General features: G+C 26.8%; 1 protein-coding gene across 5 annotated transcripts in view; it reads left to right on the top strand.

Moving 5' to 3' along the window:
- LOC111031502 (neurobeachin) overlaps positions 1-24,423 on the top strand; it is a 228,408-nt gene that overhangs the window by 6,189 nt on the left and 197,796 nt on the right. For 4 of the 5 annotated variants that reach the window (XM_022311477.1, XM_022311478.1, XM_022311480.1 and 1 more), the window contains exon 2: positions 12,264-12,916. In XM_022311477.1, the coding sequence (XP_022167169.1) occupies positions 12,620-12,916 (297 nt within the window). In that variant the 5' untranslated portion in view covers positions 12,264-12,619. The remainder of the gene's footprint in view (positions 1-12,263; positions 12,917-24,423) is intronic. The other variant, XM_022311476.1, reaches the window with a different exon arrangement.

Here is a 24,423-nt window from a genome sequence, read left to right as displayed (position 1 = left end):
GACAATTTTGACTTTTAATAGTTTTTTTAAAATTATTGTCGGTAAAAAATATTTGCTTTGTCCATGAAATTGAAAATGTAATATAATGTTCCTCATAAGTGGTTGTTATTAGAAATCTAAAAAAAGTTGAGTGTAAATCCCCAATAATATAACTTAAAATTTTTTCTATGTTTATATAAGATTTGAAATTCTTATACGAAACTTGCTTTAAGTTTTTCAACTTTTAACAAGTTTATCGGAAAGACAAATTAATTTTTTACATGGTTTTGTAGTTGAATATTCATCCGTAATTAACAAATTTTCATATGTTGTTTTTATATGTATTTTCTTATGTTTTTGTTATTCAAAAACAATTAACCGTAGTACAGTTTTCATCAAATGTTTATTTTATATTTCTGTACATGATATAATTAAAAAAAATATTTTATCTAGTTTTTAGACAGTTTAAATGTTTATAAACATGTAATATTGTTCTTTCCAAAAGCTAAACTGTTTTACACAAGATTCCTTATACGTTGTTATAATAGCAGTTGATAACAGTTTAAAGATCGAAAGGTACGATTTTTTTTTTAAGTATTTATAGTTCAAATGTCGACAATATTTTCAAATTATTTTGTAGTTTAAAAATTTAAAAGTTGGGTAAATGGATGTCGTTCTTATGTTCAGTAGTTTACAAGTGAGTCACTGTAATGGATGGTGTTAAATTTGAATTCAATGATTTAAAGCCTATAATTTACTTAGTATATTTGATGATATTATTGTGATTAAAGTTATTTATTTTACTATTATGTATTAGTACTAGATTAGTTTAAATTCATTTTTGCTAAAAAAATTTAACATTTCTAACTCAGAACGTTTTTTGCAAATGTTCGTTATTTTCACGTTATTTTTTTCAAAATCTGAAATTCAGACGCTGATGAAAATTTATTATAAATTAACGTTCAACTTTTTTTTTTAAATTTCCGCTAACAACAATAACTTGCGAGGAACCTTGTATTGCATTTTCAAGTTTTTTGACGCAGCAAAATTTTTTTATCGATATTTATTTAAAAAAAACTAACAATAATCGAAAATTCCATTTGCCTATAAATATTTCAACATGGTTCAAAATATTTTGAAAATGTTATGGTGTATAGAAAATGCTTACTTAAACTCTCAGTGAAAATTACATGTATTTAAGATCATTTTATTAAGAGTTACACAAAAAGTCTTAATCGATTTTGCTTAAAATTTCCTTTCCTTTTTTTGTTTTTTTTTGGTTTTTGGAAAATTAGAAATTAGAATCTTAAATTTTAGAATTCCCGAACCGCACCAAATAAATATATTTTCCCATCAGAAAATATACTGAAAATTGAAAATCGAAGCATTATTTCGACTACTTATCGCGTACACATACAAAGAAATAAAGATAAAAAACACACATTGTAAAATCAGTGCTCAGAATCTAATATGTTTAATTTTTATAGGTAAGAATTATAAAATTAAATCAAGGATTCTCATAAGTAGTTCATATTGCTGTTACCGAAAAATCTGAATAATATATAATCATTAATCACAGTTATGTTTTATAGACATTTTAAGTTAAAATTTGGACGAAATAACATACTAAAACATAGAATAACGACTTCAGTTATTTTGCTGTAACTTTTAGAGTACGTTATTATATTTCATACAGCTTATAGGCTAATCGTAATATAAATTACTTTTATATCATAAAATGTTCTTGTAATATTATATTCTGACAGATCTTCTTCGCTCAGAATCGTTTTTCGTATACAATGATTATTTAATTGAAATCGTACACTTCCAATATAGTGATCTCTAGACACCCAATGTATAGCATAGCGTTACCCACTTATCTCTTTTTTTTAAATTTAATATTTCTAACCTAAGTTTTGAATGTATAATTTACTTAATTTTATAATAAATCATTTAGTAATTATATTTTAAATAATTACTGTTGTAATTGTGATTGTGTTTGAATAAATCATTACAATAGAATAATTTATTTTTTCCTAAATTATATGCTTTGAATTTTACCATGAATAAAATGTGTTTCAATAAAAGAAAAATCGAATTTGTTGACTTATACCTACTGTTTTGCTGTTGGCTGATGTAATTTAAGTTTTTTTTCCGTTTGTTATATGGCCAAAAAACTTAGACAAACATTTCTTTTATAAATAATAGTTCAATTATCTAGAGAATTAAAAAATAGCAGTTATCTAAATAAAATTAATTAAATGGTCATAATATGTTTTAATTACCAAAGACTGTCGGTGTCAGTCGTTTTTATGTCTTTTATAAGAAAAAGTCGCCTGCAAAATGCAACGGATTACGGTTAATTAAATGAAATGTGCCTTTCAATAAGGGCGTCAGTCGAAGCTTTTCTTTTGTAATGTAATTATTGAAATACTTAATAATTCTTCATAATAATAGATAATTAATAAATATATTTATACATGTTTATTTATAAAAGAACCCAAATTTTGGAATTTTCATAGTTTATTTAATTTCTTTTTTCTTTAAACATACTGTTTCATAGTTGTGAAGCTTTAATTTGTGTTGGAGCAAATATTATAATTGTGAACTTCTCTCAAACTTCTGTTGAAACCCGTATAAAAATTATAAATTTAACCGTCATCAAAAGTTGTTTCATATACTTGTTTAGTTTTAAACTGTGTAATATGTAAATTGAGAATTTTTCTTTTATGTGCGTTTATTCCAAATCCTTCTTATTTATTAAAAAAGTATTATCGAATTTACTGAGTTTATATCACACATTATTCATATTATACTCAAATAATTTTTAAGATATTTAGATAAATAATGGTTATCCCTTAGGCTTCGGTTATACCTAAATTTATTTTACACGTATTATTTTTATCCAAAGTTCACGAAGCTAATGCTTTTTGTATAGTTTTGTGAATTTTGAAATTATTTTGTTCTATGTTCACGAGATTTAAGCTGTCTAAAATTATTTATCGAACTTTTCCCTGTCATTGCAGTTCATATTCCGTATATCTCATATCATAGAATAATTTCTTAAGTACTGACTCAAAATCAGTTATTGGTCCGGACATATCTAGATATGAGAAAACCTGATATACTCTCCCAAATCATACATTTTAAACCAAACATTTAAATTTTATGCTTTCATCAATAATTGATACCAGTATTACACTATTATCAAGGCATGAGGTGTTGTTTGATTAGATTACACACAGTACACGATTTAAATATTGCACTATTGAATAAACATTGTATTTAAATTATAAATAAATTGAAATATTTTAATAAATTGTAGTTAAAATAAAGTTTCTGTAAACGTTAATATGTTTGAATAGTTTGACATTTCTGAAACTTTTTATAGATTAATGGTTGAAGTTAATGGATTTTGTCTTTTTCACCTTTTAAAATTATTTGTAGATAAGATTTAAAGATAAATATAGTAAAAGGGATTTAAATGAAATGCTTTTAATGATTGTAAGAAAAGTTTTTTTTTAGGGTAAAAGAAAAGAAAAATGATTTACCTTATAAAATACAAATTTGTTTTATCTGTTAATGATTAAAGTGGAGTTTCCACCATATTATAATGTTTCAAAAATCTTGCAATAATTTAAGTTTTTTCTCTGTGGTTGTCTTACACATTATGTATTAAATTGTTATTGTATGGCCTTAGAATTTTTTTTTTAGTAAAGCTAATTTTACATAAATAATAATGATAATTACTTTTATATAAATTATAAAATCGAGACCTAGTGTGGCACAGTGGTTTGCTGCAGGCACTAGCGTGTTCTAAGGTCAAGCAGCGTCCTGCGTCGTTACGTTTCGGATGGGTGACCACCTTTGATATTAGTTACGAATCCGCGCCCTATATGCACGTGTTGCAACCGTATCTCTCCCCACGTTAACAACCAGGCAATAACCGGGCAATTGATGCCTTAAAGAAATAATAATTTTAAAATCAGATTATCAAAACACAAATTATCTGTTATTTTCTCACTAATAAATGCTCAGCCGTTTTAAACTGTTTGATATTGTTTGGAGGTAAGTGTCGCAAATTAACTGCATTTCACTCTTTTTTCTTCAAGTTCTTCTTTTTATCGCCCTATTTTGTCCTTAACTTTATTTAAAAAAAAAAAATAGAGTAAGGTTTCATATTTATACATGATATATTCGTATAAAACAAGCAATTTTATTATTAAATTAAAAGACCTTAAGTTAATTTACACATAGATTGAATTGGAAAAGGGTCTTGTAAAGTTTGCTACAAGGCATGTATGGTTTATCAGTTTAAACGCAAGGATCTTTTAGGGAAGGAAATACAAAGTTTTGTGACAAACTTTCTAAAAGTTGCCGACAATAATAATTTCCTATAATAAAAATACATTTCTTGTGAAGAGAATTTTTTTTTTGAAACAATCTGTAACGTTTTCTGCTAAAGAAAATATTTTTCTCTATAGCTGCTGATTTCCTGTAACTCGATTTATTTCGACTTTTTTTTTCATTCTGTACGACACCAAAAAGTGACCTTTATAATGTTCAATATTTATTTTATTTACCGACCGATTGCCATTTCTGATCGCTTTCAACATACTTGTATTATCGGATTGAGTATGTTGAATCGCTTTAAGTACTAGAAATTCTGTTGGATCCGTAGAATTATTACTGTGACCGAAATTCAAATATTTCAGGTACCCATAAACAATCCCTAGATGTACATGTAGTTGCGTATTCAAGAAGACCCAGCTACAATGGATTATAGGCAACTGTTCAGGATTCGTGAAACAGAATAATATTATTTATAGTCATTCTCTTAAATAATTTTATGGTAGCCTTCAATGTGAAACATTTCGTTTTCGAACTAATATCATGTACCTATTCGGTTAAACTGAATTCACCTATTATTTCAGCCATAAGTACTTATTTCGTTGTAATATAAAATATATAATATATAATTAGCAATTGTACTTCCAACTTTGCCCTAGAAAATATTAATAAATATAAAGTACGATGTTAGGTGTATTTTGTTTTAAGTGTACAAAGTTCATGAGCAAATCGGCTAAGGTGTACATCCGCCTGGATAACGAAAAACAGATTACAACAGATATTTAATGTGGTCAAATAAATGGTTGAAATATTTGTTTAAAAAGTCATTGTGAAATCCTGTCAGTGGCTGTATTCTTATTTTAAAGCTCAATTTTGAAAAATATTTATCAGTTTTATTTTAGTCACTTGTTTTGTACTCCTTGTATGAACGAGTTAGTTTTAGTATCAAATATTTCGAATCGTATTTTAGAATTTTTCTTGGGTTAACAAATATTTCAGTTAGTATTTTCTTGTCATTATCTAATTATATATTCTGTAACACTTTGTATGTTATATTATAAATGTTAATAGATTAAACAGGTTCATCCTACTTAGTAGTAAAATGTCCTGTTCACTGGGAAATAACAATAAATTGCGTCTTCTATTTGGTATTCATGAAGTAGTATAAAAGCAAATAATTTCGTAGTTTCTTAAAAATAGAAACTAATCTAATTTATGATAAATTTTTAGAACTTAAGTTACCTACTTTAATTTTTACAGTGGGAGGTTCAAATATTTTGTTAACTGGTATTTATATCATTTAAGATAAAAATCGTCTAATTAAGATGTTGTCGTATTCAACTAAACTAGAATTAACAGTATTGATGTTAATGATTGTTGCATTAGTATTTTGGAATATTTGCTTTAACTTTTTTAAAACAGTAGATGTTAATTATATATTATTTTCAGAAAACAAAGGTACCGGGTAGGTAATAATATTTTTTGGGAATATTTAAGAACCACAACCATAAAAACGAGTTCTACAGCGTTGATTCCCTTTTAATTTTCCCTTCAGGTGTATAGTGTATACAACATTTTCATAACTGTGACACCAGTCATAGTTGAACTAGAATGCCACATGTACATTTTAATCTTAATGCCTTTGTTTATAACGTATATCATATATATAATACGTTAATATATTATACATAACAATAATATCTAGATTTCAGTAATTTAATTTATTTTTATTTATATTAAAAAAAATGTATTATTATCTATGAACGTTTTATAAATTGATTAGGTTAGGAAAGTATTAGATTACATCGAATAAAGTGTATCAATATTTAATTCATGCAAAAGTTTGAATCGTCTCACATCTAATTTATAATGTAACAAATACTCAAGAGACTTAGTTCATGGAATGTCCATTTGATGTTCAAAATTGTATATTATTTATTTGATTTATGAAAATACACGCAACTGAGAAAATACCTCCAAAACTGAAGAAAAATTTGAATAATATTTAGTATGAACCTTTTTTTTCTTTTATCAACTTAAATAAATAACTTATGTATAGGACAAAATATTCAAATAACTTGTTTAAAAAGAGATTATCAATAAATATTACATTATTTTTGAATTAGGTAGGTACATTATTCATTTTTAAATCACATTTAAAAAAAAATGTAATCCTATAATTATAATAATAATATGTCGCATACAAAGTTACGTAAAATAATAATTTTATCTTAAGTTGTCAGTGTAAATTTAATAAAATTAATTATAAAAAAAAAACATTAAACAATTACATAAAATATTTTTTCTTAATATGATCGTAGGTATGATAAGTTAATATGTTATAGAAAAATTGTAAAAATAATAAACTAACTTACTACATTTACTACGGAATTTTTTTAATTATTATTATTAAATGTTTTTAAAGCGTGATTTAAAAATGTACAATGTACAAAAAATGATATTATTTTTTTATCAATGTTCACTTTTTTAACAGGTTATTACAATTTTTAATTGGATATTTTGTCTTATACAATAGTTATTTTATCCCCAGATATTTTAGTACAGGATATTTTGTCCCAATACAACATCTAATATTAGACACATATATCATTATAATTTTATACTTGGAGTTGCTGTTGGATAATTAAAAAGTAATTTCATTTTTATTACTTTTTTAGTACATTTTTAACATAGTTTAGACGTATTATATTATTAAATTGTAGCAATAATATGTATTTTAAAGTTTAAAAATAGTATTATCGCCATTCTTAAAAAATAATAAGCTGAAAAAACACTCAGATAATGTACATGCAATGTCATATATCTTAGTACTTTAATAAAAAAAATATTAGATGTTTCTGTAAATTTCTTGTTTTACTCCAATGTAATATATGATGACTGATAAGCACCAAAAGTATTGTTTTGAAAAATCAAAATAATATTTTTAGTGTATTTGTTTCTACAAACATAAAAATAAATGGTATATAAATCTTAACTGTTGGTGTCATAATTTTCCTATTTACTCGTATTTATGGACCAGTTGTTACACTCAATTTCTTCTAGTATGCATTGTTATTTTTTTGTTTAAAATTTATATTATGTTTATTGTAACTATTGTTTAAGAATTTAAATTATCATTTGTCAATTATTGAAAAACTTTAAGTTACAAATATCTAATTATTCTAATATTCTATACATTACCTGAGTTTTTTGTAAGACATTCAAAATAATTTTAAATACATATTTTACAAACAAATATCTTAAATGCTAATATAAATAAACAGAAGCATTTGTGACATTTAGTTCCGTTATTGGATATATGTTAATATTATTTTTGCTATGAATATTTTAAATTCAAATATTTTATAAATAATACTTATTATGTCTCTGGAATTTTACCAGTATATGTAATGTGAGTTTATTACAAAGAGGGTTTATGAAACCCAAATAGTTTGTTAAAAAAAGATAAATATCCTAAATATTTACAGTACCGGTGGATTATTCTGTTAGACGTATAAACATAGTTTAGTGTTTTCACATTCTATAATAGGTATTAATAGTACTATACATTAATATTAAAGTTAAATATATTTTTAATTTTACCATATTATATAGTAATAAATTAATAAATCACAATGAACAAGTGTAAAATACACATTATTAAGCCAACTATAATGATAATTTTAATATTTTACTATATTATACTGGCTTTATTTACTCATTATTTACTATCATATTTTGTATATTATACGATATTGTAGGCAATTTGTCATTCATTTTCTTTTCATTAATCTATTTTTTTTTTTTTTTTTGGGCAATTAAAATGTATAATTGTATTAATTGTTCATAATATAGTCAGTGATTTTTTTTAGAATAAAATCACAATTCTTCGTTAGTATGCCTGAACATTTAAATAGTGTAAGTAGGATGTTGGAGATTATATTATTTTGTGAGACATTTTAGAGTTGTTGGCAAATGGTAGTTGGTCAGAGCAAGATGACTTAGTCATAACAAAATTCTGTACTTCCAAGAACAATATAATGTGATTAAAATTAATAGTAGATTCTTTTTTTTTGCCTATACAAATGGTATTCTGACTGTCTTTTGTTTTTTCGACTCTTTTATAATAATGATTAATGAGCTTCATTCCTCATACTATACTTGTTTTAATAACTTGACGGTTCCACCACTCATATTTCACGAGTTAGGAATTCTTTAGAAACTCGCCACCTCTTTTGCCTTTAGTAAATTATGTTTTATTTCCCTCGAAAATAATGAGCAAGCAAATTCAATTTTTCCCCGCTTATCCTTAATATTTTAACTCTCAAATGACATTATTTAAAAATACCGTCAGTTCTGAATATTCGGAATTTTTTATGTAATAAAAAAGTATAGAGGAGTTGACAAAATAATCAATTAATTTTGACATAATTGATAGTTTTTAATTTCTATAGCATACTGAAATTCAATTTTATTTTTGATTTTAGTAATTCTCTTCTATATTTTTTTTTGTTTTAGTTTCTGGTGGACCAAATAGTGGTATGGGACATGGGACCTAGTAGATCGAGATAGTTGTATTATTACCTAAGTGATTATTTGCTTTGAGTCAACACTTTCAGGTGTACTTAGTACCTATTTAGAGATATTTTGTTTTACTTTTTATTTTATATGATACCATATTTAAAAGTTAAGTAGTTACATAATATTGTTTCTTTTACTTTAACCCTTCACGTAAAAATTAATAATTACATTTTAGTTTACTGTAGATATGTATAAAAAAAAATGAGTTTAGTCGTTTATAGGTGTAAATGACAAAGATTTTTATCTTATCAGTTAACCTACAATTTTTTCTTCTTGTGCTGTATTTTATAATACCTACTTGAAAAATGTATCCGTTTTTTCTAATTTAACATTTTTAAATTTACTTTTCGGCATGTTTAATGAACTAATTAAAATGATGAATAGAAAAAAAATCATGTTCTTAAAATTATTATGATTTGGTGGAGACTATTTTACGATGAAAAGTTTTTTATTTATTCACATTATCTCCTCAAAAAAGTGACAAAGATTAAAGTTTCGAAAAAGTTCTTCTATTGAAGGAGCACGCTGTGTAAAATTTTAATATCTTATTCTACCCCTTTGCTATTAGAAGCCATAGACATCCGTTCGACACGTTTCGAACCATTGTTATAATATTTCAAATGTGGTTTTCTACCTTCAACTCTGAACTTCTATCATTCTCTTCGCGCGGCATTATAGTAAAGCTGTACGCATAGTGTTTTCCAATTCACTCTGCGATACTACTCATGGCCTATAAAAATAAATGTTTTTGGATTCACGATCGAAAAGTTCCATTAGAATAAGTCGTGTGCATAAAACGAGGATATATAGATTTTTATTTTATAAATAATGCAAAAAAGAGAAACATGTGTCTTTTGTTTAAATCTTTAAAATTGTATCTTAGATTTATTGAAAGAATTGACACTTGTTGATGTATCTTTGTATATATCAATGTGGTGTTAACAATATTGAAGTATATAATTGTTCATTTTAGTGTTGCCTTCTTAGTCATGATTACAATCATAGTCATCATTTATGACTCAGGTTTTAATAAAAGTTTACTAATTATTTACTGCTAAACGTAAGTATTAACATACAGGAGTTTATATTCATTCATTCAAAAAAAAATTTGGCCTCTGTTGCATTGTTTCAAAAATATATAAATGTAATTACCTACTTATATTCGTTTTATTTTAATATAATTTTGACTACATATATCATACTAAAAGACATAATTTGGAAATCTTAATTAACCATTATACATTTATACCTATTGTGTATTTTATGTAAAAATATTATATCATAAAAAATATGTTTTTCAATATTGTATAATTTAATTGTTTTAAAATTTCGAATTTAATTACAAATATATACAATATACATAGGATGTTAAGTTAATATCAAGATGTTTATTGAAATTCAATTTATAAAGGTTAAAACTTTGTGATGAACCCACTTTGTCCATTTGGATGTTTAATTTAGATAAAAGCTATAGGTATGTTATAAACATAATGTATATAGTATATATAATATATATTGTATATCAAATACTCACACTATATGTATATATGACAATCCTTTGAATGAATTTCTGTATTTGGTAATTTGCAAATGTTTTGGATGTGACTGAATAACTGTAGACTTATTGATTAGGTGATTACTAATACCTTTATATTATCGTATGTGCTAAGTAATTGGTTCGCGTAGTTGATCGAAAGTTTTTTGAAAGTCAATGAACCGTACACAAACTTACAATGAGATACAAATTGAAATTATGGATAAAATTACTTTAATTTGTGCGCGGGGAGTAAATTGTTTCAAATAAAATTTAATTGTTTGGAACTCGCATAAATAGGACACTTAATATATTGGGTACTTTGTTATATATTGTAGATAATAATAATGAATGACAAGTTAAATCTAAAAACGAATACATAACACGTTATAAATAAAACTATTTTAATAATTAATAGCAATTAAGCTGTATTCAATGAAAATATTGAAATGTACATTTTTATTTTTACCATTATGTCGTGAGTATATGCTCCTATATTATGTCTCTTATGTTCTTATTTTGATTTATAACAAAATAATATATGTATTATGTATACATTAGTAAAATAATATTATATAATGAAAAGCTTACTAATATAAAAATTGACATCAACTTAGGAATGGGCAATTCCGTAACAGAATTAGATTCATACAGAAATGTAGTATAAACTAATAAGCCTATAAACCTTATACTACTATACACGCACGAACGGTAGTGTGGGGTAGCAGGGTAAGATATAGGTGTAGTAGGTATTTAAAGTTACTTATTGTGAAAAAAAATATTTTTTTTTTGATAAAAATATTAAGTGCACCTTATTATGAATACAATAGTTTGGTTTTATAATGCATTTTGAAATCGTTAAAATCTATAAAATAGTATAGTTATACTTATGTGAAATAAACATAAACAAAGAGACATTATATAATAACAAAAAATAGTTAGGTACTGAATACAATTTTAATTTTTGACAGTTTTCAGTATTCTCGAAAATTCCCGATCTCTGCATTTTTGGGTATCCCAGGAAACTGGAATATTGCTTCCTAAGAATTTTTAAGAGTGCCAACCCTACTCTAATCTATATAATATATATGCGCCGCTTTATAGTATTTATGTTCTATACTCTTTTCTATAGGTTTTTACTTGTCATTAAATTTTTCAGAAAAAAATCTAATTATACATAGTTTTAAGTGAACGCTTCCACGGTGATTGTAAAAATTTGAACTTTTTACTATTCTTTATCTGAGTGTATCATCTAACTACTGATTATCATAGGACTTTTCTTTGAACATAACATTGTTGTAATTGATTTTAATTTCTTATAAACTGATGCGTACTTACGTTGTATGTTTGTTGTGTGTAATAATCAATCTATTCATATACCATGTTTTGAAACGATTCGAAAATAATAATATTGGTTTGAAAGACCGCATCAAGACTGTAGCAATTATTGGACACGCGGACGACTGTTTGTACAAAGTGGCAACTACCCCCGACCTTACCCAATCAGAACCTTGTCGGCCACCAGGCTGCGATAACGATGGCCGAGATCGAATGGAACGAGAAATCGGTTACTCCAGCGTCTCGGCCTTCCGCGGCTGGTTGTGGCCGGCGGGTGGGCCGTTCAGGTGGCCATGACGGTGAGAGGGGAGGGGGGAGAAGAAAGCAATTTCTATTCAAATCTAATCGCGTGCTTAGCCTTACGTAGCTGCAGGTGTTGCGTGGGTGTTACACACGTGTGACTGACATGCAGTGAACACATGCGTTTTTCATTTTCTCTCACTGTAGCTACAATGGGTGCGTCATTGTATTTCTTTCGCAGGTGTCGTCGTCTTTTTCGTCGTATAGTACCTACGCCGGAACGACTATTTATAATAATAATATTTTATAACGATCGTCCTTAGGTTACATGGTTGTAATAAAATCATAACGTCTAGGGTGGGCAAAGGACCTCCATCGAAACCGAATACAAACGGAAATCAAAGAACAGGCTCCGTCATATATCATGATACAATATTGTATATTGTCGTACATGTTTTAAATAATATGCGCCGATCGATTTTTTACGGTTATACACGGTAGGACGACTGTCGTTCGAATGATATTGTATTTGCCGTCGTCGTCGTCGTCGCCGTCGCCGTCGCCGCCACCGCCACCGCCGCTGACGACGGTGTGCTGATGGAGTCCCTGGAGCGGTGGATGCGGGTGGGCGGCAGCAGGACGCCGAGCAACGTGGTCGGTGAGGTGGTGGCCGGCGTGGGAGGAGGCGCGGCGGCCGCCGTCGGCCAGGCGCCAACACTGGTCTCCGCCGCCGCAGCCGCATCAGCAGCCGCCGCCTCTGCCGCCGCACAGCCGACGCCCGGTGTCGCGGCGCTCGTCCGAAAGGGTCGGCGCCATTTGAGCGCCACTTTCTGCCTGGCGGGCGATACCATGGAGGGGATCATACAGTGCCTGGTCTTCCTCAAGGCATTTTCGGTACGTTTTTTCTTCTAAAAATCTTTGTTAACCTGCATCGCTGACGATTGACAAATTAGGTGTTAAGGTGTAGAAAAGCGATTCATGTCTTATAATATTATTATTATAGTGACATCGTATTTTCAGTGGCATTAGTTCTACAAGACATATTATATTTTTATCGAATATTGCATGTGTAGCGGTTTTGGTACATACAAAATCATATTTTGTCCGATTTGATAAAATTTGAGGTTTTGTAGTATGAACATTATAAAGCCCTCGTGAAGTTGTGAACATTATTATGTAATCGCGTCAAACAAATATTGTATAGGTTTAATAAACATGCCCAGTTGAAACGAATCATAGATCAGACACGAAGTTGTTGGGGAAAAAAAAATTCATGGAAATATAATAAGTAGTATCTTAAATTCGCTATGTAATTAAAATTAATTTTTAAACTCGAGTGGTACTCACATACAATAATCATTTTTAATACCCTAAAATATAAGTTTAAATTACATAATAATGCATACTATACAGAAACATTCAAATTTAACTGAACATTGTTTTTTTTCACATTGTTTTAAAAAATATTTCAATGCAAAAATTATTGAATTTTCTTTCTCGGCGTTAGAGGTAGGCTATTTAGCTACATTACTGTTGTGTGTTCATTTTGCTGGTATCTCAAAGAGTATGGACTATAACACGCTATTGAGGGATAACATTTTAAATTAAAAATATATGTAAGTACATTCAGTTTTCGTTGTTTAATTTGTAACTTGGGACTGCCAATGCAAACAAACCATATAAATGTTGATTATTTATCATTTTGTTGTATATCTTTAAATGTGTTTATTAATTACTATTGTTTTTACTATAGGTTTTCGTAATAATATAACCTAACCTGGACACACTTAGTCTTTGTAAACCTAAGTTTGTAATTAATACCAATATGTTCATTGTCATTAATTTAATAATATAATATGTGTACATATATTAAATTTATATATCATTATGAATTTATGAAATTAAATAGTACATTTCTATTCTAACTTTGAAAATTATAACTGTAAATAGTACTGTGGTTTTTATTTTTTACGTCTTTATGAGGTTTAAGTACAAAAAGGGTCTAAACAATTAATGTGTTGTATCGTGTCCAAAGGGCTTAGAGGGTTAAGGCCCTAAAAATGTCCGCAATGAAAAAGGTTACAGAATGACCTTTTTGCACGTGACCAAGCTGAATGTCAAACACAACTTTATTAAGTTCATATTTAATTGTATATTTATAAAATATACCAAAGTATAATTTGTTCTGGATCGGGGAAATAATATTTTATTTTAGATTCTGAGCGGAGCAATGAATATTATATCGATTTTACAATGATGTGTTTTTTTTTATTTTTTTTTATTTTTGTAAAATTTAAAATACACAATAGTTTTTAAAAGTGACAGAAGAAACAAACAAAATATAAAGAAAAAACAGGATTTTATACCCAAAAATAGTTTTTGAAAAAATTAATTTTGGTTTTTAGTGTAACTCTAAAAAATTTAATCGTAGAAACATGACATTTTTGTGCTATCATTTTCTATACACCATAAAATGTTCAAAATAGTTTGACTCGTTTTAAGCTGTATACGGACATTTTAAATTTTCATTTTTTTTTAGTTTTTCTTTCTTTGAATGACAATAACATTTTATTGGTTGGGTCAAAAAACATGGAAATTTAATACGATACTTTCGATATATTGTTACAATAACAGTTGAAAAATATTAAAATTGCATAGGCATATTGCATATTTTTGTTTTATAATCATCTACAGTTCAGATGTTATTAACATTTTCCATTGAAAAATGATAATGATTTTGTAGTTAAAAATGTATTAAATGTCCAACACTTATAGTTAAGGATTGAAATTTTAAAACAAGGTTCTACGTAAGTAGTTAATTCTGTAACTGAAAAACCTAAAAATAAACATTAACATAGTTTTTTTTAAAGTTATTTTTAGTTCAAATTTAGACAAAGTTACATATCAACATAATGAATAATGATAAATGATTTTAGTCATTTTTTTGTAATTCGGTTCCTAACCAGCCCAATTTTACATAAGTACCTATACATAATATTTTTCCAGCATCACTGATAATTTAGAATAATTGTATGAATAATATTAACTCAATTTACCGGATCTCGTTTTAATAAGTGACGTCCACTTAACCTGTTTTTATTTAAATTAATGATTGCCTTAATTAAAATTTGAAAAACAAAAAATATCATTGTCATGTGCCTATTTGAGAATGATACAAGTTTATTTCAACTTTTTAAGGGTTCTACTTGATTTAGCGAAAATAAACTGCATCGAATGCATAAAGTGATAATGGCGTCGTTGGGGCCATATCACATGCATTTATCATAGAATTTGCTTACTCAATATATTTTATAATTGCGTCGACACTGAAATTGATTTATATAAATCTCTTGTGACGCATTCGATTTATATCTTGGCTGTATTCGGTTTATATTAAGAAATACACATTTACCGTAATTATAATTAATACGCAATGTTTTGTAGTTGCTTTTCTTCGGCCATTTGAATATTAAACAGTAGACAATAAAATAGTTGGAAGTAGTTAGAAAATGTAAGCACAAATATATTTTTATAAATTATGATTAATAAACGGGTATTGGGTACATGTGTTAATCTAAATACTAGATGTATGACTTAAGAAATTGCGAGGTCCTGTTATTGTTATTTTGTTATAATTTATCGTAATCTCTATGTAATTATGCACAATTTTTCCGTAATATATCTAATAATAGCTGCAGACGCCACTAGACTAAACTAGAACCTATTTTTGTAGTAAAACAAATAAATATTAATAAAACAATTTTTTTTTAAAACAATTATTATTATTGTTTTCATATAGATTGTTTCCATTCAATAATAATATTTTTTTAATAACAGTTAAATAAGATATCTATATGTTACTTCTGAGTTAATCTGAGTAGCTTGAGACAATCAATAATAAATACGTCTATATTTTCCTGCTTATCATTTTATTAATCCTCAGTTTATGTAGCTATATTTTTCGATGTATATGTAGATAAGTAATTGTATTTGAACTATAGATAAATTATTTTATTATGTAGTTTCTAACCAATACAATTTTAAACAGATTAATATTCACTTTACAGCTGGGTTAATAAAGTTAAATCTGAATTTGAATTCCTGATGCATAATACTTTGACATTTGAAATTTTAGATATGATTAATTAATTCCATTATGTTAATTGAGAAATGTGAAAACTGCTAGTTGGTTGGAAATTATAGAACCAGATATAAAAGTGACAGCAAAATATTCCTATTGTAGGTACTTATTGGGTAGTTAATTTCTGGTATTTTTATTTTATATTAAATATTCATTAATTGTTATGACAATTCAATTATCGCTGCTTTGTTATCTTGTCGTGTACATATAGTTATAAGTGGAATGGAATTAGGCAATTCGTTTTTGATTTTGGTAGTGTATACTATTGTCATTCGACGGTGTTTGAATTTAAAAATGTTTAAAGTATTTAAAAATTTATGTTACGATTTATTTAAAACATTTCAAAATAATTTTTTTTTAGTGATAGTTTTAATGTTATATTCAGAATTCATACAGTTGTCTTGGAGCTTTCTATCAATGGAAAAATGTAATATTTCATTAGATTGATTAAAAAAACAAAAACAAATCAATATTAATATTAATCGATGTACCTATTTAGTTTGATATTATACGATACTGAAAAGTTTATAATTAAAGTCAATAGGTGTTTATTTGCTCAATATAATCTACAGTTAAATGACATAAATGTTTCAAAGTAAGTTATGAACTTCAAAATTGAGTCCCGTTAATTAGTCTATCTTACCGATGCGTTATTTCTTAATTTAAGGGTACACTTTGTGCTGCTCTTTAACCGCTTTACTAAAACTTTGAAATTATAATGTATAAACCTCAAACATAGATAGTAATTTTCGTACACGGTTTTAATTTATTTTAAAGAACTATGGTGATGTTCAAGTTGCTAAGTTTATGTGCTTCTAATAATTATCAAATTAATTAACTTTTCTTTTCTTAATGGTTCAACAGCATAACCCTTTGTTTTCATTGACTTCAAAAAGTTTTCATTTTTTTTCGAATCACATTGCATATTGTCCGATTAACATAATTTGATCATTGTTAACAATATTGTAATACGATGTTTTGAAGACTTTTTCTCACTTCTCTATTATTAACTTCAGTGAAAAAGAGAAGTAGAGTAGATTTGATGAATATCGTTTCCAGTGACTAGTACCATAATGTGTATACACACTGTGTATGTATTGATATATATTTAATATTTGTACATATACTACGTATTTATGTACAAAACATGTATTATGTATATAAATATATATGTACATAGGAAAGCGATGACTCTGTGTGGAAATGGCAACTGTGTTGACCGGAAAAGCCACGCAACTTTGTAATTCCACCTCTGTCGTCCTCCCTTTGCCTCGACCAATCCACACTTTACGCAACGGACACCGATTTACTGGTCATTCAACCATTTCCCCTTTTCCTCTCTTTCAACAAGACAATGGGTCGCCATAATAATTTATGACTTGTGTGTTTTTGTGACAGCTTCAAAATTTCCATGTGGTTTTTCACGGTCCAATACGTATTTAGTTCTTGCACACAAATTGTCACTATTACGTGTATATTGTTAAAATATAATTTGTTCAGATTCTACAGCAAGTGAAATGAGTAATTTTAAAACTGAAAGTCTTCGATCCATAATATACTTAAAATAATATATGATAAAGTAATTAATAGTCTCGTTTATAAGAAAAACAAAAAAGTACAAAAAAGTATTTGAAAAACAGACATTTTTAGAGAAATCTATCTTAGTTTTAACTTTTAAATTAAACTTCATTTAACCTAGTATTATTTTATTTTATTTCCAACATTGTTTGTTTAATTTATGCATTTGTTAAATAAATTTCGTTGTTTGGATTACTTATTGTAATATTGTGAAATAGTGTATAAATATTACCTAAATCATTGTTGTTTTTCATACGTAGAGTAAGTCATTAACTTCTCGATCGGTATAATTTTCTATTATAATGGTGAGGATGTTTAGTTACCGGCCAGAGGGCCACATGCGGGTTATGTGTAAAATATTACGCGGGGTGTAAGGTTAATGAATATCCCTTTTTAACCCTTAAAACTGTTGTTAAATTTTCCGTAAACGCGCACTTTGATAATGGCTGTGCGATGGTACTTATGATTGATGAAGCTATACCTACTTTTGCCTATATTTCAGCAGAACCATTGTTAGTTTCTTAAAATATAATTTTTCCATTTACAATACCTGGTTTATATCTTTGTATTATATTATATTGTTTTACACTTCTTATTTCTTAATAAGTTGTAATACGAATCTCTGTACTTGTGGATGTGTTATAGACAATCATTTATTGAATAGTAAAATTATATATATATCTCTTGTTATCAACATATTTTCTAATAGGCATTTATTTTATAAACATTGATTTAAAAATAAATGGAATTTTTCCTTACACTAGAATTTGTTTTATGGTAGGTATTTTATATTATATGTTCCCGGAGGTGTAATAATGCAGCATTTCCCGCATATTTTCAACAAAATAATATATACCAATGCTTCAGTGTTTACATTTTTTTAATACTGTTAAAATTCTACATCTGGATTCAGAATATTTGAAGTTATGCTTACCACTTATAATCTATATGTACCAATTTATGAAATTAAATTAAAAATAGTAATAATGATTATATTAGTACTTTGATAAGTGATAACAATAGTTATTACTATTTCTTGCCTCATAAAAATACTGATACATCGTATAGACACATTTTTGTAGTTACAGCCACATACTTATTTAATTAAATAAAACAAAAAAAATGTAGGGATATACACTTCTATTTAAAGTTTTTACTCCTTTCGTGTTTAATACAATTGTGGAACCAAATAGTTGTTATAAAATATTTCAATTAACTATATTATTTAATATGTTTTATTTTTTTAAATGAAAAAAAGGCAGATAAATATATTCAATTCAATAAGCTGTTTGTCTTCGTGTAATGTCATCACAAATTAATTGCTATGCCTCTTACTGGTTTTAATTGTTTTTTTGGTTTATGTTTTATAGTTTATAAAAATGTCTTATATATATATACCTATATATATTATATGTATATATATATACAATACCCATACATTTAAATTCCGTAAAAAAGCAACAATTGTTATTCCATTAATTGTAATTATTGTTTAGAGTAAAATAATACTTTGATAAAATAATGAAATTATAAATGTTAGTTATGAGAAAAAACTTTTTGAACATCACTTTATCGTTCAAAATTAATAATTCATAAACAATAATATTGTAAACATAACGTTATATAACCTATATTATAAGATACAGAGGTATGATGCGTGGGTGGTGGGTACTTATGTTGATTCTTTCCCCATACCATATCATAATGTTGTGAATTTATTTTAAATATGAAATCAATAATAATTATCAATTCAAAACTTAATGGAAGCACAATTAAATTTAGTGATTTTTATTTTTCAAAGTACTTATAAATAATTAACAAACCAAATGATTTTTTTTAATTTATCAATTATGTTGTTTAATGTTGTATACAAAAATAAATAAATAGATATTGCAATTATAATTATTATTATAAGCTTAAAATAAATAACAAATATTTTACTTTGTTTCACAAATTGTGTTATATTTTATGTCTTGTCCATAGAGAATATTGTTGATAAGTTTTACGGTTGGAATTGTGAGGGTTCAAACTATATAAACATTTTAGTGGGATTTTCGGAGTTGTTAGTTAGTTTAGAAATGTATAAGTTGTTATCTATATATTATGTTAGTACTTTAAAAGCAAATTACACCATTTTAAATTACTTAACTTCAACCAAAATTACAAACCAGGAGTTAATAATTTGATCCTTTCAAACCACTTACGACCTATGTGTACCTACCTTGTTTAAATTGAGTATAACAAGATGTTCTGCACATTTCGCCATCACACATTAAACAGAAGAAATACAGTAAGTCATAAAAAATAATTGTCAGCAGAAATGTAAAAACTCTGTTTAATATTGTTAATAAAACATTGTTTTAATTTATGATTAATATTTTTATAAATAAGGGAAAAGAGAAGGGTGGTAATTATTGCGATTTTTTTTTTTTTTAATGTAATAAAATCTAATCTATAAAAACATCACAAATAGCGTTTAAGTTTCTGAGTTTTCATACTATCGATGAAGAGAAGAATTGTATGTGTTTGTGTGTTCTCGTTGTCAACGTTTTGCATTTGAAATTATGATTCCTATAGTTCATATGTGCTTATTTATGAGTGATTTAATTTAACTTTAAAGGGATAATAATAACCCATGCAATGTTCCGTTATTTGTGTTTACTGTTTCCTTATTATTATGTATAGATTGTTAAAAATAGTAAATAACTATAAGCTTTAACTTCAAATTTTAAAATAAATCGAATGTATTCGTCTGTATAAATACACAAAAGGCAGAAATAATGAAATTATTCCACTCTTTTTATTAGCGCATACACAAATCGGACAAAGGCATTGTTGATGGGTCGTTACTTTCTGTTTCTTTACACACAATCCTAATCACTTACCTTTAATGAAGTTTACCATTAGCATACAATTGTTCTGTACAAAAGATTTCGCTTTGATCTTGTCACGTGCGACTTGGTAGTGCGTTTGCCGACAAATCAATACAGCTAGAAGGCCAATATTTACTAGTCGATTCGTTAATGTTTTTCATGCTTGCATTTCTTTATAAATTATATTGTTTGTGAAATTAAGTTTAAAAAAAAAAATTGTATATTTTAATTTCAAACTCGTATATCGATACATTGTGTACCTGCGTATATTGAATATATTGTAATTTATGGCACTCGAGTTTAACATGGAGAATAATGTTTATTAGCCTATAGATTTGAAGTCTTTTTTCGTTTTGTTTTGAAACGTCATCATTATATCTCCTTTTTAGATCCACTAAGTTATATTTTGGAGAAGTCTTGCTTTAATATCAGATTTCTGTAAAATCTTATGCAAGGAGCATAAGTAGTTGCGGATTAAATATTTTTCAAGTGTAAACACTTACAACTATACGTACCTAATACGTATAAGCGAAACTTTTGTACGTGTTTTTTGATACAAAATGCAACGAAAAAAATAAAAATCTCTAACTTTTAATCACTTCTATACTACTATATTTGTGTGCCATCCCTGATACTTCCCGATAGCAATTAATTCCCACAAATGCGGGGTTTATTTATTTAAAGTTACTGTTTGCGAATGAGTACAATGTGATGGTAAACTTTATTCAAGTATAGTGGTGTATTTCCATTTCCACAGAATAAATATTTAGCTAAAAGACTAGTGTAATATTTCGTTTCATTCACTCAACTGATTCTAATATAGGACCCCCGGACATCATTCATTATTATATACTTATGGACTATAGTTGTTGGTCAGATTGCATTTATATATTTCTTATAAGAATTCTTCAGTTAAATAATATGATATTGGGTGGTGTAATAGATCACTTCTTAATCGATTTAATTTTAAAGTGTTATATTAATGACTCAAAAAATAAAAATGGTGTTCTGTTGAAATATGTTGTAACTCGCGAATAATACCATATATTTAATCTTTGTGGTGTTACTTGTTATAATTCGTTTTATCAATAAATAATTGGTATATTTGTAGAAGTCATCGATACATTATACTGTATGAATTGCATAGGTTAGGTTGATATTTGATTCCATTTCAAATTACTAATAATTGAAAAATAGAAATACTGTTAATAGTTTATATAACAATTCTATATCTGTATTATATTAAGGTTTTTCAGATTTCCTATTAATAACGTAGTATGCAACAATAACTATAGGTATTTAAATACATTATTGTTTGTAATTCAATAACTATAGTAAATATTTTATTAATAAACTGAATTTGATTTGTTGAACTGGCTCTATTTGTTGCTATATAGCATATACCACTTATAATTTATGCAGCTTCATTTCTGTTATTGTTGATCAGTATCTAATAATATGTAAGTTATGGTAAATTATGTTATACAACGTTATTCGCTAGTCATTAACGTAATTAGCCTACATATATGTAGATTATCTTAACTTTTTAGCGAATAATTATCACATTAATAATCGAATGAAATGGGAAATATTGATAATAATCAAATACGGGATATTTATGAATTAAAATTATACCGTTTGTCTGTGACTGTTAGATTAAGAATAAACAACCAAAAAGTTGTAATGCTGGAGTGGAGTATAATTGGAAACGCTCTAAATTGCAATTGGATAGTGCTCTGTATTTTTGAACAATTTTGCTGACATTTTTTCGTTGGTAGATCTTTTTTCTTTAGAAATGTTTAGGTTGTGATACAAATACAATAAAAATTTCGATCTTGATATTGTTGGAGCCCTCCTCGATGTTGTTGGAGTTATTATTTGCTAGTACTTACTTAAATTTTTGTAATTCACTTTAACATAACCCTCTAATGAATTAGTCTTGAAGGGACCAACATCAACGAAGGCGTGATTATCCAGTTCATATTATTTATAGCGATAATTACCTATATTATGTATTTTGTAAATAACGTTAATGATCGGCGAATAACGTTATTTTCCGTGTAACGTCATTTACCGTAACATACACACTTCTAGATTCTATAAATTCTTATATATCTGTAGACAATATCATTAGTCGTTAAACGTCTCTAAATGATTTTTAAAAACGTTCCTTTTGCGATATAATTTTTCCCTCGAGAGCTCTTCATAAATCCATTATTATTATTATTTTTTGTTTTTTTTTGTTTTATGACAGCGAGTTTCTTTTTCAAGTATCTACTCGTATATGTATATTACATGCATGTGAGATCTTTAGAAGTAGTTATAACTATGTTCGGTTTAATACTCTTTTCCCTTCTTATGCTCGTAAACAATAGTTATAATACAAAAGCGAACATAATTGCTTTGCCGAAAGAATATAACGTAAAAGTAAAACCTGTTCATAATTGAAAAGTTAGTGTCGAGATGAGAATTATTATACCAAATATATTATTGGCTTATTTAATAGACAAGAAAAATTCTAGTAATAAAGTGTACGTTTTAAAATTTTCATATTTTGTATCATATTTACTTATCATTTTGTTTAACGTTTATCAAATTTTTATAAGATTTTTAAATCTATAAAGAATAAACCTTTCGATTTTATAATCGATGATATTTGTAATTTGGCAAATTATGCAGTATTATTATTTTTTGTATTTTTTGTATGTTGTGTATGCTCGTTGGAATATGAATTATAAAAATAATCTTGTATATAAACTGAGTATCCAGCATTTCCTCGTTTGTGTTTATCACTACAGGAAAACATAGTCAGTATTCGATTTTTCTATATTCAGTGAATTTTACAATGCACCAATATTTTGTATTATCTATACAGTTATACATAGTTTATTTTACTGTCAGTTATTGTGTCAAATATTCCACATAGATTTATCGAAAACGAATTCAACAATTTACATTAATATAAAACTATTAAATTCACTTCACATGCAGTATACAGTATTCAGTACTTATGCAGATATTTAAAAAATAATATAATATCTACATCATAGTCGTAATAAAAAAATGAACATCTCTTTTTATAGTTTTGAAATGTTTAAAAAATGAACGACATGTATGTTAAACATAATAAAACAATATATTTTATGACATAATGTCGTTGTAAAAACTAAAATTATATTTTATTGTTCATCCAAGTATAATGATTTGTATACGCCAATGACAATAGATTATTTTGCGACTATTGTTTTAGGTTAAGTGGTAAGCCGTTGGCTTTCATACGGTCTGCGGGGTTTACGATGTTTTAATGTCACGGGATCTAAATATACATTATTTTATAGCGTTTACGGGATTCTTTTTCCCCTGGATTTTACTTATATATTACATTTTAGAAATACGCCAAGCACTAATGAAAAATCTTTAATTTTACATTGATTATAAGTACAGTTTAAAATAATTAAAATCGAATAGCGTATTATTATGTGTAACGTGAAGTGATTATATTATAATTTAGTAAACCGAGTTGTTGTTAATTTCATTAAAGCACTGGTGCAGAAAATAAATGTAGGGTAGGTAATATAGTAATTTGATGTTAGAAGGTTGATGCTGCAGTGTGTTGTAGAAGTATCGAACGATGGGTGACATACGTTAATGATGGATTGTTGATGTTCAGGGATTAGATCCAACAGTTCTACTTTTTTTGAAAAATTAATTGTATGTCTATTGTTTTTAATGATAAATTATAATATCTATTATTAACAACATATAGTATCGATGGCATTTGTGTAACTGCAGTGTTCTAACTCCCATCA

This window comes from Myzus persicae, unplaced genomic scaffold, assembly GCF_001856785.1.
Source record: "Myzus persicae strain clone G006 unplaced genomic scaffold, MPER_G0061.0, whole genome shotgun sequence".
Lineage (NCBI taxonomy): Eukaryota > Metazoa > Arthropoda > Insecta > Hemiptera > Aphididae > Myzus > Myzus persicae.
The sequence above is the reverse complement of the archived record's forward strand: the minus strand, read 5'-3'. Positions and strand labels throughout refer to the sequence as shown.